The following is a 16,542-nucleotide window of genomic DNA, read 5'->3' as shown; positions in this document are numbered from 1 at the left end:
AATGATCACAATAGACAGAATTTCAGGCCGACTTACTCCTATTCTAATGCTAGTGAGGGTCAGAAGACTTATGACATTCCAGTTTGCAACAAGTGTGGTAAGAGACACCTAGGGGTGTGTCGCATGGGTATGGGTGTGGCCAGCAGGGCCATTTTCAGAGAGATTTTCCGTCAACTAGATAAGATACAGGAGGTAATATGGCCCAGTCCACAAATTCAGCAGCTCCTTGTAATTAGCAAGCCCAGCAATGGTGTGGAGCCACAAAGTCCAGTAATATGGGCAGTGGTCAGAACTGTTTGTATGCGTTGGCAGGTCATCAAGATATAGAGACACGTGCAGATGTTGTCACGGGTACATTAATAGTTTTCACTTTTGACATTTATGCGCTTATTGACCTAGGATCCACCTTATCTTATGTAGCACCAATTATTGCTAAGAAATTTGGGATTGAACCAGAAAAGTTGCATAAACCCTTTGAGGTGTCAACCCCAGTTGGGGAGTCAGTTATAGCTAGGCGCATTTTTAGGGGTTGCCCAGTTTTAGTCTATCACCGCAGAACTATAGCCGACTTAGCAGAGTTGGAGATTGTAGACTTTGATGTAATCATAGGCATGGATTGGTTATCTTCATGTTATGCCACAGTAGGTTGTAAGACCAAAACAGTAAGTTTTGAATTTCCTAATGAACCAGTCATAGAATGGAAGGGTAATTCGGTGGTACCTAGGGTTGATTTATTTCCTATCTTAAGGCCAGAAAGATGATTTCCAAGGGGTATATCTATCACTTAGTTCGGGTTAGGGATTCAGATACCCAAACTCCAGCCCTCCAGTCTGTGCCAGTCGTTAATGAGTTTCCAGAGGTCTTCCCAGAAGATCTTCCCGGAGTTCCTCCTGACAGGGAGATTGACTTTGGAATTGATCTATTTCTCGACACTCGGCTGATATTCATTCCGCCATACAGAATGGCTCCAGTAGAGTTAAAAGGGCTAAAAGCCCAGTTAAAATATCTCCTTGATAAGGGATTTATTAGGCCTAGTGTTTCACCTTAGGGTGCACCAGTCTTGTTCGTTTGAAAGAACAATGGCTCCTTACGCATGTGCATTGACTACCGCCAGTTGGACAAAGTCACCATTAAGAATAGATACCCTTTTCCCAAGATAGACGATTTGTTTGACCAACTTCAGGGTGCCTAGTTTTATTCTAAGATTGACCTCAAATCATTTTACCATCAGTTAAAGGTTAAGGAAGTTGATATTTCGAAGACCGCTATGGTCACTTCAAATTTCTTGTTATGTCATTTGGGTTGACAAATGCACCAGCCACTTTCATGGATCTCATGAACAGGGTCTGCAAGTCGTATCTTGATTTATTCGTCATTATATTTATTGATGATATTTTGGTGTATTTCTGTAGTAAGACTGAACATGCAGAGCATCTCAGAATAGTGTTGCAGACACTTAAGGATCGTGAGCTTTATGCTAAATTTTCAAAGTGTGAATTTTGGCTTCAGTCAATAGCGTTTCTCGGCCATGTAATTTCAGGTGAAGGTGTGAAGGTTGACTCTCAGAAAATAGATGTCGTAAAGAATTGGCCCAGACCCACATCAGTTTCTAATATAGAAAGTTTCTTGGGTCTGGCGGGTTATTATAGACGTTTTGTGAAGGGATTTTCCTCTATTTCTGACCCGTTGACTAAGTTGACTTAGAAAAAGGTTAAGTTTCAGTGGTCAGATGCTTGTGAGCAAAGCTTTGAAGAGTTGAAGAAGATATTGACTTCTGCTCCAATTTTGACGCCACCAGAGGGAACCGAAGGGTTCGTTGTATAATGTGATGCTTCGGGAGTTGGTCTCGGATGTGTCTTAATGCTGTTGACACCCAATTTTTGCCCTCCAAAAATTTTAATTAACTAGTCATGCTTCTTCAGTCGCAAACAAAGTGCAAAAGTTATTCAGAAAAATCAAAAATGCTTTCTAAAAAATATTTTTTGGTAATTTTTCACCATTTCATTTGGCAAAATATCCTAGCACATATCATGTATATTTTACTCATAAGTTTAAACTCTAATTAAGTCTATTTTATCAATTTGAAAAACAATTTATGACAAAAAAGTGTTTTAACTTAGTACGTATTTTAATTGACAATTTAAAGTCATATTTTACTTTGCTAGAGTCAAGAAGCTTAATTAATTAATTTGAATAATTATTTCATCTCAATTTTACTCCAATTAGTTTAATTAGGTTGTCTGGATTTTACAAGGCAGGTTTCAATTGGCTATGTCGGACAAGGTTTGGTTTTAATTGAAATGCAAAAAAGGGTATTCTTGACTTCAAACCCAATTATGGCCACATTTTAAATCCAAATCAGATTCTTTTCTAGCCCAAATATCGCGCCCAAATCCATAAAGCGACCCAGCCCATTTACTCTTTAAAACCTAAGACCAAAATCAGTCTTCCAAAAAAATCAACCAAACGGACCTCAACAGAAAAACACAGCAAGGCCATAGCTGGCAAATGCCAAATTAGGCATGGTTTTTAGCTTTTTCCGCGCCTTCAGCCTTTGCTTCACCATTTTGGGCAAAGAAGTTATTGTTCTTGTCTTCTTCCATCAGAAAAAGCTTTCAACGGTAACTTTCAAATTGGTTTTCAATTCCTTTTGGTTTTTCCTTTTTCTTTGCTATAAAATTCAGCCATCTTTACAGGTATTCAAGTTTGAAATTCAAGTTGAAAACGAAATTAAAAAGTGGGGCATGTCGCACATCGTTGGTTGACACAAGTTTGAACATTTTTGGGTTCTATAAATAGAACCCATTCCCTTCATATTCAAAGAGAGAGTTCAGAGGTCAAAAAATTGGTCTTTACACCTCAAATAGGTTTTTGACAAGCCCAAGAGTGAGAACACTCAGAAACCCTGCTACACCGTTGAGTTTTGAGAAGTTCTCGCTCAAGTTTAATTTTTGGAAGTCGTTTCCTTTCGTCGAAAATCGATTCGGGTGAAAGGTAGTTCGTCGTCAACTCTCGTCGCCCCATCACTGCTCTCAAAAATGTAATCCTCAACCCTTTTCCTTTAAATTTCTGTCTTTAAATCCGTATTGGTGTGTTTTTATTATTGAGTAGTTATTAATGAGTGATTACCGTGTTTGTGGTTTTTTTGTTTGGTGTTGTTATAGGTTAGTTACTATTAGTAAATATTGATTCTATTTAACTCTGGGCATTATATACACTACCTCAGCATGGTTGTTAGTCTAGTTTCCCTTTAATTAGTTTAGTTGAGATAAATCAAATATGAATTAGTTACTTCAAGTTTAACCGTTCTTCATATGGTCCTAGCTATGTACGTATTTTCTCATTAGTTTAATAAGGATGCTCATCTGATTCTCCCTTCTTTATCTAAAAGAAGATTTTATTTTACTGAAGTCTTGTTTACTATTGCAACTCAGTCTTGTTGAAAATTCTGCATCATCTTTTCAGTTTCTCTTCATTGTTCTATTTGAGAAAGTAGTATTGATTAGCATGATCTTTAGGGTTATTATCTTCTTTTGAGGTGCTGGTATCTAAATGTAGAGTCCCTGCTTGAATAGAAAACATGGAATTACTGGATTCTTTTAAGTCTGAGGTGTGTATTTTGGTTTGTTAAAAGGCAACTGTTGAATAGCATGATATCTTGTTCAAGGATTTGCCAATAAAATGAAATTTATAGCACACTACAAGAAACGGGTCAAATTGTGGGGTTTTTTTTAACATTTTGTGGCGGTCTTTGACCCCCACAACAAACTTTGTGATGGTTTAGAGAAACGCCACAGTTATGCTCGCCACGAGCATTATTGTGGCGGTTTTTTAAAATCGCCACAACTGCTAGGCGGGCCGCTACAAAATGAATTGTAAAATTGTGGCGGTTTTAAACCCCGCAATATGATTCTAATATTTTTTTTAAAATGATTAGTTGCGGTTTGAAACCCCCACAATATGATTCTAATATTTTTTTAAATGATTAGTTGCGATTTGAAACCCCTACAATATGATCTTAATATTCAAACCATCTTAATTGTGAGGGTCTATAAATAACGCAATACAATCTTAATTTAGTGTTGATGTTGCAAAGTTCAAATGCTGTCATAATTTTTTATTGTCAAAGTATGTTTGTTTCTCATTGAAATATTTTAATATTAAAGTAGAGCAAGTATGTATAATCATATGCATAAATAACTTATAAAACATAAAAAAAATTTGCATCAAAAATATCCGTAACATCAAAAGTCGAATTCAAATAACATACATCAAATTAAAGTGAACCTCACTGTATGTAAAACAGTAGTACTTTAAATCCACAAAATATAAGAGGTTTCACAATAATAAACATAAAAAACACTAAGTATTTTCTTGGTCATTCGCATTGCTGCCATCCGATGATCCTCTTACATCCACAGGTGAAGTAGGCTCACTCTCTGCATTACCCGGCTGAAATTGTGGAAAAAAAATATTTTATGAGAAATCTGTAAATCACTAACTACTCATCAGTACACTTACTTCTTACTTGTGGCTGAGGAGCAAACAAACCAACAAATTCATCAGGAACACTTCCTTCCTTTGATATCATGTAAGTCTTCAAAGCATTCAAAGTTCCTTCTAATTGGTACTCCAAACGAGAGACCTTTTGGTGCAAATAGGTATTATCAGTTCAGGATGATGCACCGGGGTTAGATGACGAAACACTCAAATTACTAAGTCGTTTGGTATTTCTGAATGTATTTGAAGGAGCTGCTCCCATACCCAAACATCGTACCCTCCCTGAATGCTCTGGCCCAAACAACTTGCCAATAATATCATCAGGGGAAGTTTCAGATTCGTTGCATTGAGTCATATGCAACTCAATTTGTTCCTACAGTACAAAAATTATTACTTAGTAAATAAAAGATAAGGGTGTGCACTACTTCAGAAAAGAGCGTGCGCCTAAAATAGTAAGTTAAAGACCAAGTTAATTTGCTAGCTGAAACCAGTAACTTCACTACTTCGGACCAGTTAAGGACCAAGTTAATTTGCTAGTTGGAAAGAAAGTTAAAGAAAAGAGTGTGCACCTAAAACGTTTAATATAAATCTGAAAAGAGCTTTTACAATACGTGTATCTGCTCAACTTATCCAACTAACAAGTCAATTCAAATTTAATAGTTAAACCACCTTGGCATAAGGCTTCATTATCAAAGCATGTACTCTAATGAATCATGAAAGCAAAAGTACTGCATTTACTATGAAAATCACAAAATCACAACAATAGGGAGTGCTTTCAAACAAACTGCTAATAAGAACCAAGTAAAAGTGAATCATCAAAATGAGCTTTGCAGATATTAACTCAAAGAGCATCTGTCACTCAGGTCACCATTTTTTTTTTTTTTTTAACAATCACTCAGGTGACTTACAAACCATCTCACCAAATTCTCCCAAGATTTTAGTTAGGGTCATATATGCCAATTATCCTCTTAGTACCTTAACATAAAATTTCATGCTAATATCTAAAAGTTCAATGAGGTCAATTGACAAGGAACTAATTGTGCCATCACCTGCTGACACATCAAAAATTTAGAAATTTCTAGTTCAAGAATGTTAAAGAGGCTACTGAAGAATACAATCTGGCCATGAATTGGAAGTACACAAAAATGAATCAAAACATCCAATTTCAAGAAATAGCATCCTTTATACCCCTCCCCTTCTCACACCCCACCCCGAAAAAACTGTTCTTTGTGATAATTTTTGTTTCCCCATGGTACTGATAATGCAAATAATACATGAAACAAGTCAAAAGCTCTGCATATTACAAAGATATATACTCGGCTCATTCACAGATATAGCCGACCTCAAACTTTTTGGGACTGAGGTATGGTTGTTTTTGCTGTTAATTTACAGGGATGAATTAGCCAAATAAATGACAAATGCAAATACTATTTTTTTTTTATAATGGTAACAGTTAACTATATATCCACAGGTATACTACATCAAAAAGAATGTAGTCCCCCTTTCAAAATGTTACACCTTACAGCTTTATCTCCTATCTATATTCTTCCTTACAAGTAATCTAAAACATCAAAATATCTTCAGTTTGACCTAAAACTTCTTGTTTACACCAAAAATAGTATAGAGCTAAACAATTCATTTTAAACTTCTGTAGGTCACTTTGTTTGCCCTCAAAACATCTCTGGTTTCTTTCTTTCCATACTGTCCACAAAATACATGCTGGGACAATTTTCCATCTCTCTTCCTGTCTTGCAGCATTGCCATCTCTGTTCCAGCAGCTAAGAACTCCTTTAATGCTCCCTGGCTTCACCCACTTGATCTTCCTCAGACTGATGAATATCTTCCATAACTGATCTACCCATTTGCAGTGTAAAAAAAGATGGTTGATTGTCTCTGCTTGTTCCCCGCATAAATAGCATCTAGAGCACAACTAGAACCCCCTCTTGTTTAAATTCTCATGAGTCAACACTACTTCCTATGCCAATAGCCAGGAAAAACAATTTACCTTGTAAGGTATTTTAGTTTTCCATATCATCTTCCATAGCCATCCTACCTCCTGGTTGTTTGATGTGTTCAGGTCTCTATAAGCAGAATTTACAGTGAACAAACATTTGTTGTCTATCTTCCAAACCATAGTATCTCTTTCTCCTATTAAATTATTGAATTGATCAACTGTGGAGTAGAAGGCCGCTATTCTTTCCATTTCCCAGTCATTTAAATGTCTTCTGAGGTGTAAATTCCAACCTTGTCTTGTCCATAATTCAGCAACTGTAGCTTGTTGTTGAAAGCATAATGTGTATAGATCTGGATAGAGTTGCTTTAGAGGTTCATGACCAATCCACTTGTCATCCCAGAAGGAAAATTTCAGGCCATTGCCAACTTTGAACCTGGATCTGTTTATGATTAAAGGCCATAGATTTCTGATTGTTCTCCATACACTACAACCATATGGTATTGTCACCACATTTGTCATCCAGCTATTCTCTATACCATACTTTGCAGAGATGACCTCCTTCCATAGCATATTGTCAGTTGTTGCAAATTTCCATAACCATTTCATCATCAAACTTCTGTTCTGCATTTTCATGTCTCTGATCCCCACACCTCCTTCTTTCTTGTTCACTGTTACTTCCTCCCAATTGACCAGATGGAACTTTTTCTTGTCTTCATTACGCTGGTAGAAAAAATTCCTTCTTAAGGCATCAATTCTTTTTATCACTCACTGGAGCAGGGAAGACTTACATCAGGTAAGAAGGTAGAGCATCAAGCACACTGTTGACCAAAGTTAGTCTTCCTCCCAAGGAGAGATATTGACTTTTCCAATTTATTAATCTCTTCTCACACTTCTCCACCACCCCATTCCATATTCCCTTAGACTTGCTTTTTGCTCCCAAAGGCATGTAGATATGTTGTTGGAAGTTCTCCTACTTTACCTCCCAACTTTTCTGCCAAACTTTCCAAATCTGTTACTTCATTGATGGGATAAATGAAGCTTTTCCCCCAGTTGATATGTAGCCCTGATACTGCTTCAAATATGATGAAGATGACCCTCAGAACCAGTATCTGTTCTTCCACTGCCTCACAAAAAACCAATGTATCATCTGCATATTGCAAATGAGTTACTTCCAAGTTATTTACTAATCTGTTGTCCACCTGAAATCCCCGGACCCAACCTTTTACCTTTGCTGTTTGAATCATGTTACTCAAACCTTCCATTGCTAAGATGAAGAGAAATGGGGATAAAAGGTCTCCTTGTCTCAAACCCCTCTGAGAGGGGAAAAAGCCATTTGGGGTTCTGTTAATCAAGACAGAGAATCTGACTGTACTAATGCATTGCTTTATCCATCTAATCCATCTGGCACCAAAACCCATCTTCTGTAGCATTTGAACAAGAAAATTCCAATTCAAGTGATCATATGCTTTCTGTATATCTAGCTTACATAGAATTCCTGGTTTCTGGCTTCTCTGTCTAGACTCCACACATTCATTTGCAATCAGCACTGCATCCATGATCTGTCTGCCTTTGATAAAGGCCATCTGCTGTCTATCCACTAGCTTGTGAATAACTTTTTTCAATCTTTCAACTAGTAGTTTAGCTATGATCTTGTAAACCCCCCTATCAGGCTGATTGGTCTGAAATCATTTAACTCCACTGCTCCTTTCTTCTTTGGAATGAGTGCCACAAAAGTGGCATTGAGGCTCCTTTCAAAGATTCCTTCTCTATGGAAATTCTAAAAAGCTGCAACTAGGTCTGGGCTGATGATTTCCCAGCACTGACTGAAAAATGCCATGGTAAATCCATCCGGGCCTGGTGCTTTGTCACCTGCACAAGCTTTTATGCTGTCCAGAATTTCTTGAGCTTCAAATGGTGCTTGCAAGAGGTTATTGTCAGCATCTTCAATCATGGGGCAATCTCTCATGTCTAATTGTGGTCTCCAGTCCTCTGTCTCAGTATACAATTTCTCATAGTAATCAACAATTTCCTCTTGCACCTCTGTTGGATCAGTTATTGTTTCTCCTTTAACCCTCAGCTTGCTAATTGTGTTGCTTCTTCTATGAGCATTAGCTGTTCTGCAAAAAAAACTAGTGTTCCTATCCCCTTGTTTTAGCCAGGTTGCCCTCGATCTTTGCCTCCATTTTGTCTCTTCTTTTCTGGCTATATCTTCAAATTCCATGGTGAGAGCTAGCCTGGAGGCTATCTCTTCTTCCTCTAAAGCTCTTTGCTCTTGTGTTTCCTCCAACTTAGCTAGTTGGCTTAACACTTTCTACTTTTGAATTCCCAGATTGCCTTGTGCTGTCTTGCTCCATTCTTTCAATTTCCCTTTTAAAGCTCTTAGCTTTGTTACCAGAATGTAATCAGGTTTCCCACTGTGGTTGAAAGAATCCCACCACCCCTTCACTCTTTCATTGAACCCTTCTGTATCCAGCCACCAATTTTCAAACTTAAAGTAGGAATTTGTAGTTTCCCAACCTCCACATTGCAACATTATAAGCGAATGATCAGAGGTCACTCTGTGAATAATGGATTGTTTAATATTTCTGAAGTTTGCATCCCATTCTTCACAAAAGAGGAACCTGTCAATTCTTGTTGCTATTGTGAATCTGTCTCCTTTCTTCCAAGTGAAATTTCCCCCTGATAATTCCAGATCTATTAATTCCATATCCTCAATGAAATCAGAGAAATCCGTCATTGCTTTACTAATTCTGTCGCAATTTTTTTTCTCCGAAGGATGTCTGACAATATTGAAATCTCCACACAGCACCCACGGGCCTGAAATTAACCCTCTAGCTGCTCCAATCTCCCACCAAGTCTCTTCTCTCTCCACTCTATCATTTGGTGCATAGACTCCTGTAATATGCCAGTTGAAATCTTTATCTATCCCTGAGAAACTGCAGGAAACAAAGTAAGCTCCCACACTGCTGAGTGTTCCTTCCCAGACCCTTCTATCCCACATTATAACAATTCCACCCCTAGTTCCACTTGCCTCCAATTGTACATAACTCACCCATCTATTCCCCCGTACATCCTTTACTATTTCTGCAATTTCCCCTTCCACTTTCGTTTCCTGGAAGCATACCACATCTGCCTTCCAAGTAAGTAATATGTTTTTGATCATGTTTCTTTTCTTAGCACAATTCAGCTCCCTTACATTCCACGACACTATATTTAGCTTCATTGATCCTTGATAGCCAAATATCCCCCCCTACTCCTGGTACCATAACTCATGAATTTGGTATTCAACTCTAATCCTTTTAGCTCATTTATCCCCTTCCTCTTTATAATTTCCTGATCCCCATGTTTCTCCTTGTTCTCCTGTTTATTATTGTCAATCTTCATGAACAGCTCCTTTGCCTTCTCCTCGCACCCTTTGAAATTAACTCCAAATTCTGTACCCATACTCATTATATGTTGCTAAACCCAGACCGGAGTACTCAAAATTTGAGTGGTTCCTTCCCCAGGTAATTGAATCTTCAATGGTACTGCATCTTCTGCTATGAAACTTGAATTTTCTTCTTGCGCCTTCAATTACAAAACCCCAGTTTCATCTTTCTCTCTGTATCTTGCTATCTCCATTGGCGAGTCCCCCTCTCTTGGTTCAAGTTGGTTGAAATCGATATCTTTTACTTCTTGTATTTCCAGACTTTGGAACCTATTACGCTTGTTAATTTGTGATATATTTGCCTGAATTTCAATATTTACCATGTCTTCATTCATAATGGGCCTCAGAATTTAATTGTTTTGTCTGATCCCCATCTATTGGGCCTTTAATAGCTAGGCCCATATGTCCCCCTCTTTTAATTTGGCCTGCTGTAGTTGATAAAGGTCCTTTCCCTTTTGCTTTCTGGTCACGTGCCACTCCATTTGAAATTTCCCCATCTTTCGAGGTGCCCACATGGGTTCCCTTAATATTAGTTGATTCTTTCACTAAAAAGGACTGGTTTCCTTTATTAACTGTTGGGTCAAAGGCCTCATCTTCTCTTTCTCCTATATTAACTGCTGGGTCAAAAGCCTCACCTTCTCTTTCTACTTTCTCTTCTTTCACAATCACCGGAATTTCATACCATACAGGAATGGTGTATGTAAACCCCTCGCTGGTCATCTCTATTTCTTTCGGCACCATTTTTCCGTCACCTTTCACCTTGATACGAGCCCAGTGAAGATGGTTTTTGAGGGATGTCTCTTCTTCCGTCTCGATGAAGCCACCACACTGGTCTCCGATCTGCTTGAATATTCCCTGGGACCACAAATTCATGGGTAACCCTAGAAGTCTAATCCATACCCAATCTCTCCTTATTTCTGCCGGCCAACACCCTGTAATTGGGTTCCACCATTCTAAATGCAACTTCATCTTTTTCCAGACCCATTCCCCTGACATTACGTGCTCTGCCGAAACTTTTGATGGAAGTTCGAACATGAAATGTCCATCATTCATAGCAAAAACATTTACCCCTATGACTGATTTCCAGTTGTTGTATGCCCATCTCCTCACATCATTCAAGGTTGGGGTCTCCTGTGCCCCTGGAATTTTCCGACGAGGCATCTCTCCAACAGATCTTTCTCCGATTTCGAAGTTCCGCCTGTGATCTTACAATCATCCACTATTTGTATCTGTGCCTGTTTTGTTGCCTCTGTCGTCCATCTGTTGCTGATGCAAGCTTCTTTGAATGATTGGTCAAGCTGCTTCACGGTGTTTTGTTGAACTTGTACTTCTTCTGGTTCATAAATAAAGTTTGCTATTTTGTGAGCAATGTTCCCCCAACCAGCATTGAATGTAGTTTCCGGTGTAATAATGATCGATTTGTTTTGTCCCTGAATGGCAATAAAGCTGATATATCTGCCGCTATCGTTGTATTAAGAGTGCAGTAAAACTCTGAGAAATGGTCCTTCAACTTCCATCTCTTGATTGATTGATTTCTCTTGTACCTTCGAAGCTTCAATAAATACTGAAACTAACCATTTTAAAACTTTACGGCTAATTTTAACTCTCCTCATTAAATTTCGACTGCGTTCAACCCACTCGTACCAAGATTCTGCTCCATTAATGCACCTAGTAATGTCTGTCGTAAGACTTGAAAACTGCGTTGTAGAATATAATATTTTCCCCCATCGTACAAAATCCGGCCATGGCCTGCCGAAAAAGGACAGTTTTGACTAACTCTAGGCTAAAATAACTCCTCGTGAACCGTGCCTGGGAGCATTTTTGAAATAGAATATAGGATTGGTAAATAACAATGATAATACAAATGCAATGCAAATACTATTGGCCAAGCCGAATAAGGTGAAATGTTTTACATGGCTAGTGGGGAAGAAACCATGCCTGACCCTGAACCACTTCAGAAGAGGAAAATTCAGATAGTCTCTAGAAGCCCTTTATGTATGGAGGCAGCAGAAACAAATAGCCACTTGTTCCTTCATTGTAAGATGACTGCACAAGTTTGGTGCTCTATCTATTTGGCCAGGGAGGCATGGATAATGCCAGAGCACACTGCAGATTTACTAAGCTGCTGGATAAGAGAAGGTGGGAATAGAGTCAAAAAAAGTGGTGGAGAACAGTATCAGCCTGTATTTGATGGAACATATGGAAGGAGAAAAAGGAAGAATTTTTGAAGGCTCCATACAAAAGATCAGATGGACTTGTATCACAACTTTATGTTTTTGGTGTAAAGAGCAGTGTATAGAAGATGAAGTACATAGAGTGGACTTGCTAGGAGTTTTGTAATTAATATTCTCCCTGTAAGCTCTTTGTTGGAGGTGGCTAGCATATCCTTAATGCTGAGAAATAGAAGTTACCAGTTTTTTTTTTTTTTTTTTTTTTTTTTTTTAAAAAGCCTCCACTATTTACAATGCTAGGGAAATAATTTAAAAATTCCATTTGCAGGAGTTGGCATGAAATATTTGTCTAATATGGAAGGAAGGGGGTTTATGACTAGATTTAAATTGGAAGGAAAAAACTCCACATAGGCGCCATGTACTCTGTAAGAACTGAGGAACAGGTTTATAGCTCAAAAACTAAAACAAATGTATTTGCTATGGAAAACTCTGTAAGATTAATCCATTCTCAATATAAAATGCCATCAAAATGTTATAACGCAGAACAACAAAATCGATGTAAAAGAAAAGTGCGACGATGTTAAACTTACCCCTATAATTCTTGCCTCTTCATTTACATATGATCCCCCTTTCCTTTTATGTGTTTCAATATACATTTTTCCCCGACTAGGATTTACTCCGGTTGCCAAAAACTAAAGAAAAGTATTAAATAAATTACAATAAAACATTTAAATTAGATAAAAAAGAAGTAAATAAGTAAGTTGATATGCATACTATCTCATGTCGTCTTCTCGCTATTGATTTCGAACCACCCGTGTGTGGGATTTTTTGCTTGCTTCGGATTTCTTTATTTCTTTTACAAAGCTCCTATCAACAAAACCAATTACAACTTAGAAAATTAATCTTTAATCAAAACGACGCTAAAACTTAGTAAAATAGCCAAAATCTTACAATTGTTGATGGTCTTTTACGATAAGCAACATAACCAGCCCACTGATCTCTAGTTATACCCCTTGGCACATTACTTAAAAGTTCATTGGTACTTTTGGCTGGATCATTAAACTCATCAAACGTCCTTATCCTATGTGTTCCCCACTTCTTCCCAAGGCTAGATTTACAATGTCTGTATGCATTGGCTTCAGTAGTCCTAAAATAAAACCGAGGCTTCAAAGAAAAAAAATAAGTTAGTTTCTTATATGTATAAAAGTCGAGGAGTAATAAATAAATATATGTAAAATAGAACTAGTACCTTTAAAATTGTGCCAAAGCACTCTTCTTTGAACTTTTTAGGAACACCTGCTGGCCCTAACCACCCCTAACCACCTGTCAAAACTAATTGGGAACAAGTTGCAATCAATTGCCAACGTTCCGCAATATCCAGCAAGCAACGCTTGCACTGCCCCAACTGCTGTGCCAGATTCATTGAAGTCCACAATTATACGTTCCCCTAAAGGTAGGTTCTTGACATCGGATACCTTGACCGTAATAACCTTGATCGTCTTTTCTGAGTCTTTAAAGAGAAAACAAGTTACTCAATACAAGAGGAATAAGTTAAAGAACTCTTCGAGTAAAGTAAAGTACATATAAGGCATATACCAATTGTTTCTACTCTCCAATATGGTTCAGGTTTAGATGTTGCACTTGAATTAGAAGGTTGAGCTGGAGCTTGTTCTTATTGTTGGACTTCATCAGCTAGCGAGGGATTTGATGCATCATGTGGGGGGGTGATTGTACTGATGTTGAGGGCCCTATAGCATTTGATTGAGCTGGACTTGTTGATGATGAAGGATGTCCATGAGCATCATGTGGTGCATGAGCTGATTTTAGTGGATTCTTAAAACGTTTAACCTTTGGCATGGCTGCATAGTCATAAGATTTTTTTTTTTTTTTTTAAAAAGACCTCTCAATGGCGACATCATATACTACGACATTTAGACCCAAAAATAAAGAGGAGCAACAGATCCTTTCCAAAAAACAGATCCTTTCCAGCAAATATGAGAAATTAGGTATGAATAGCAAATCAAGATTAAATTAGTGAACAGTATGCTCTCAAAAAAGCTAAGAATTAGAAAGTTGAATGCTACTAACAGCGAAGTACCTCTGGGAAAAAGCCGAGCCGCAAGTGACAGTAATTTTGTTCTTATCACGAAGCTCCTTCAAGACCAAATCGACACAAAATCTGTGAATAAGCTTATATTATGTGCAGCATATTGTGTAATAACTTCCATTCACACTCACACAACAAGGATTAAGTTTTGTAACCTTTCTTGCAGCAACCATTACGACAACTACAACAGCACATTCATAGTTATACATTTTCTCATGTGAGTATAATTTGCCAAATCAAAAAGCAGATATGGACATGGACTAAAGTTGCATGAACATGGTACAGTATTTAGTGATATCCATATTACTTAAGAGAAAGAAAAAAAAAAAAAAAAAGAAGTGCCATTACCAAGAATTAGATATGCTTCAATTAGTTCATATTCCTGAGCTCTGGAACTAAAGTGGGCAGCTCATTTAAGAGAGCTATGAGCTATTTCTTTAACCTGATCGACCATCTGCTGTCTTTTCGAGTGTGTTAAGAGGTTTGATTAAAGTATATTGGAAGATTAAGCTAATTATGAAGCTGCCACGATGATTCATAGAGTTCAGCAAGCAAATGTCCGAGCTGTAGAAGGTTCAGTGAGAAGGCTGAGCACTGTTTCATGTTAATATTACTGGTCATTCAAGATGGTTGACAAGTAATTAAAGCTCCCTAAGGAAATTGTGGTAGTTTTATTTTGTAGTTCCTTGTTTTCATCTCTGTAGAAGAAGCACTATTACAGCTTGCATTTGTATTCATAATTCATAATTTATTTCATTTTGTTCTTTTGCTCTTTGTTACAAGGGAAAGGATAAAATGTAATTGTTATGGGAGAAGACCTTGAATTCAATAGCCTAGTTCATATTTCACTTCTTACATGCACAAGTAGACCTGATTAAAAGTGGAGAAACTTAGCTTAAGACCAAAGGGCTAATTCACAATTTGGGACTAGTGCAGGACTTTCCCTTGTATGAGTTAGAAGATGGATCGCTAAGTTAAGATAGTCGAAAGGAAAATGACTTTTGCTTCCCATTTTGATGAAAAAATGTTAATGGTAACCAAACATATGAAAGTAACTTCCTCATGGAAAATATTTTCCTAAGAAATGACTTTCGTAATCCGTGGTACCAAAGTTACCTCATCCTAATAAATGGTGAATCAATATCCACTTCATCGAGTAACATGTTATGCTCTGGTTACTTTCATGTGAATCAACTTGACAGACCAAGTTTTATCCCCTACAGGGGCAGGGCTAACTGATATGCTCCTAAATGATTCTAAACGGGAAAGGTCAACTTCTCAAGATGCTTGATGCTCCTAAAGGATTCTAAACAGCAAACAGTTCATCAAAATGAGTTATGCAAGTATTGATTTATGCAAGAATTAGTTATGCAGGATTTAGTTATTCCATCCTCTACCCTGCCTGCATAAAATAATACATAAATTGACTCATAACTTGTACGTGCTTTATTTATGTGGAATTATAAAATGATAACCAGATGCTGAATTTTAGACAAATCAACTAAAAAGCTACCAAATAGGGTACATTAGTTATGCTAGCTTTAATACCTGAGTAACTCCTTTCCAAACCAGCAACCAAACGACCCCTTAATGGTTACTGGAATTGGGAATTAATAATTTAAGATCTAATGATTAGAGACCACAAAAGAGGAGCTTTAGCGATATTTAAGGTTTTGAAAACACTACTTTAAAGAAGCTGTACTGTTATATTTCATTAGTGCCATTGCTATTACATTGTCTACCATCAAGCTAAAACAGCCACCAGATCCTCCTTGTGTTGAAATGATTATTTAAATTTGTTCTTTTCATGAAATGACTTTCAACAACTTGCAAATCATAAGAGGTCAAATGAAAAGTTGATTTCCTTGTTTTGCTATGCTGTTACTGTTAATTTCATGTTCTTGTCTACCTCATTATGCCACTTTCTACTTTAGCAGTGTATAATAGATAGACAACAAAATACACTACAAGAAACCTTTCTTGCAGCAACCATTACAGCAACTATCAACAGCACATTCATATTTGTACATCTTCTCATGCTTCTTTGTCTTTAGTTGGCTTTAAAATGATGAACCAATCTAATCATTTTGGTTTGTAGTAGTTAGGTTTCGCAACAAATCCAAAACAAGAAAGAAAATTGTGCATTTACACTTTATTAGCAAACCAAGTGAATAGATAACTAGATGACAACTATTTTTCTGGACAAACTTCGAGAACCTAGTCACTATACCAATATCATTTCTCACTTGGAATACTAGCATTTTCCGACCATATACAAGCAGTTGGGCGCAAAGCTTTCTTCATGAAAAAGTTCATCCTTGTCAATATAGGACCTTTTAAAATATGAGAAATTAAGTATGAATAGAGAATCAAGATTATGCCC

At 37.3% G+C, this 16,542-nt stretch overlaps 1 protein-coding gene and 1 long non-coding RNA gene across 2 annotated transcripts; one reads left to right on the top strand and one right to left on the bottom strand.

Moving 5' to 3' along the window:
• Window positions 1-2,457: 2,457 nt before the first annotated feature.
• On the top strand, window positions 2,458-3,217 carry LOC132616780 (uncharacterized). Its single transcript, XR_009573398.1, has 2 exons — window positions 2,458-2,621; window positions 2,697-3,217. It is a non-coding gene; the product is annotated as an uncharacterized LOC132616780 (long non-coding RNA).
• Window positions 3,218-4,362: 1,145 nt separating this feature from the next.
• On the bottom strand, window positions 4,363-8,037 carry LOC132619869 (uncharacterized). Its single transcript, XM_060334632.1, has 7 exons — window positions 7,378-8,037; window positions 6,554-7,174; window positions 6,217-6,349; window positions 5,476-5,549; window positions 4,778-4,873; window positions 4,529-4,645; window positions 4,363-4,452 (listed from the first exon to the last, which is right to left on the bottom strand). Exons 1-7 carry the CDS (start codon window positions 8,035-8,037, stop codon window positions 4,363-4,365), a joined length of 1,791 nt encoding a protein of 596 aa, XP_060190615.1.
• Between the last annotated feature and the right edge of the window lie 8,505 nt (window positions 8,038-16,542).

The sequence above is a fragment of the Lycium barbarum genome, chromosome 11 (genome assembly GCF_019175385.1).
Source record: "Lycium barbarum isolate Lr01 chromosome 11, ASM1917538v2, whole genome shotgun sequence".
Taxonomy (NCBI): Eukaryota; Viridiplantae; Streptophyta; class Magnoliopsida; order Solanales; family Solanaceae; genus Lycium; species Lycium barbarum.
Note: the sequence above shows the minus strand (reverse complement) of the source record. Positions and strands in the feature narration are given on the sequence as shown.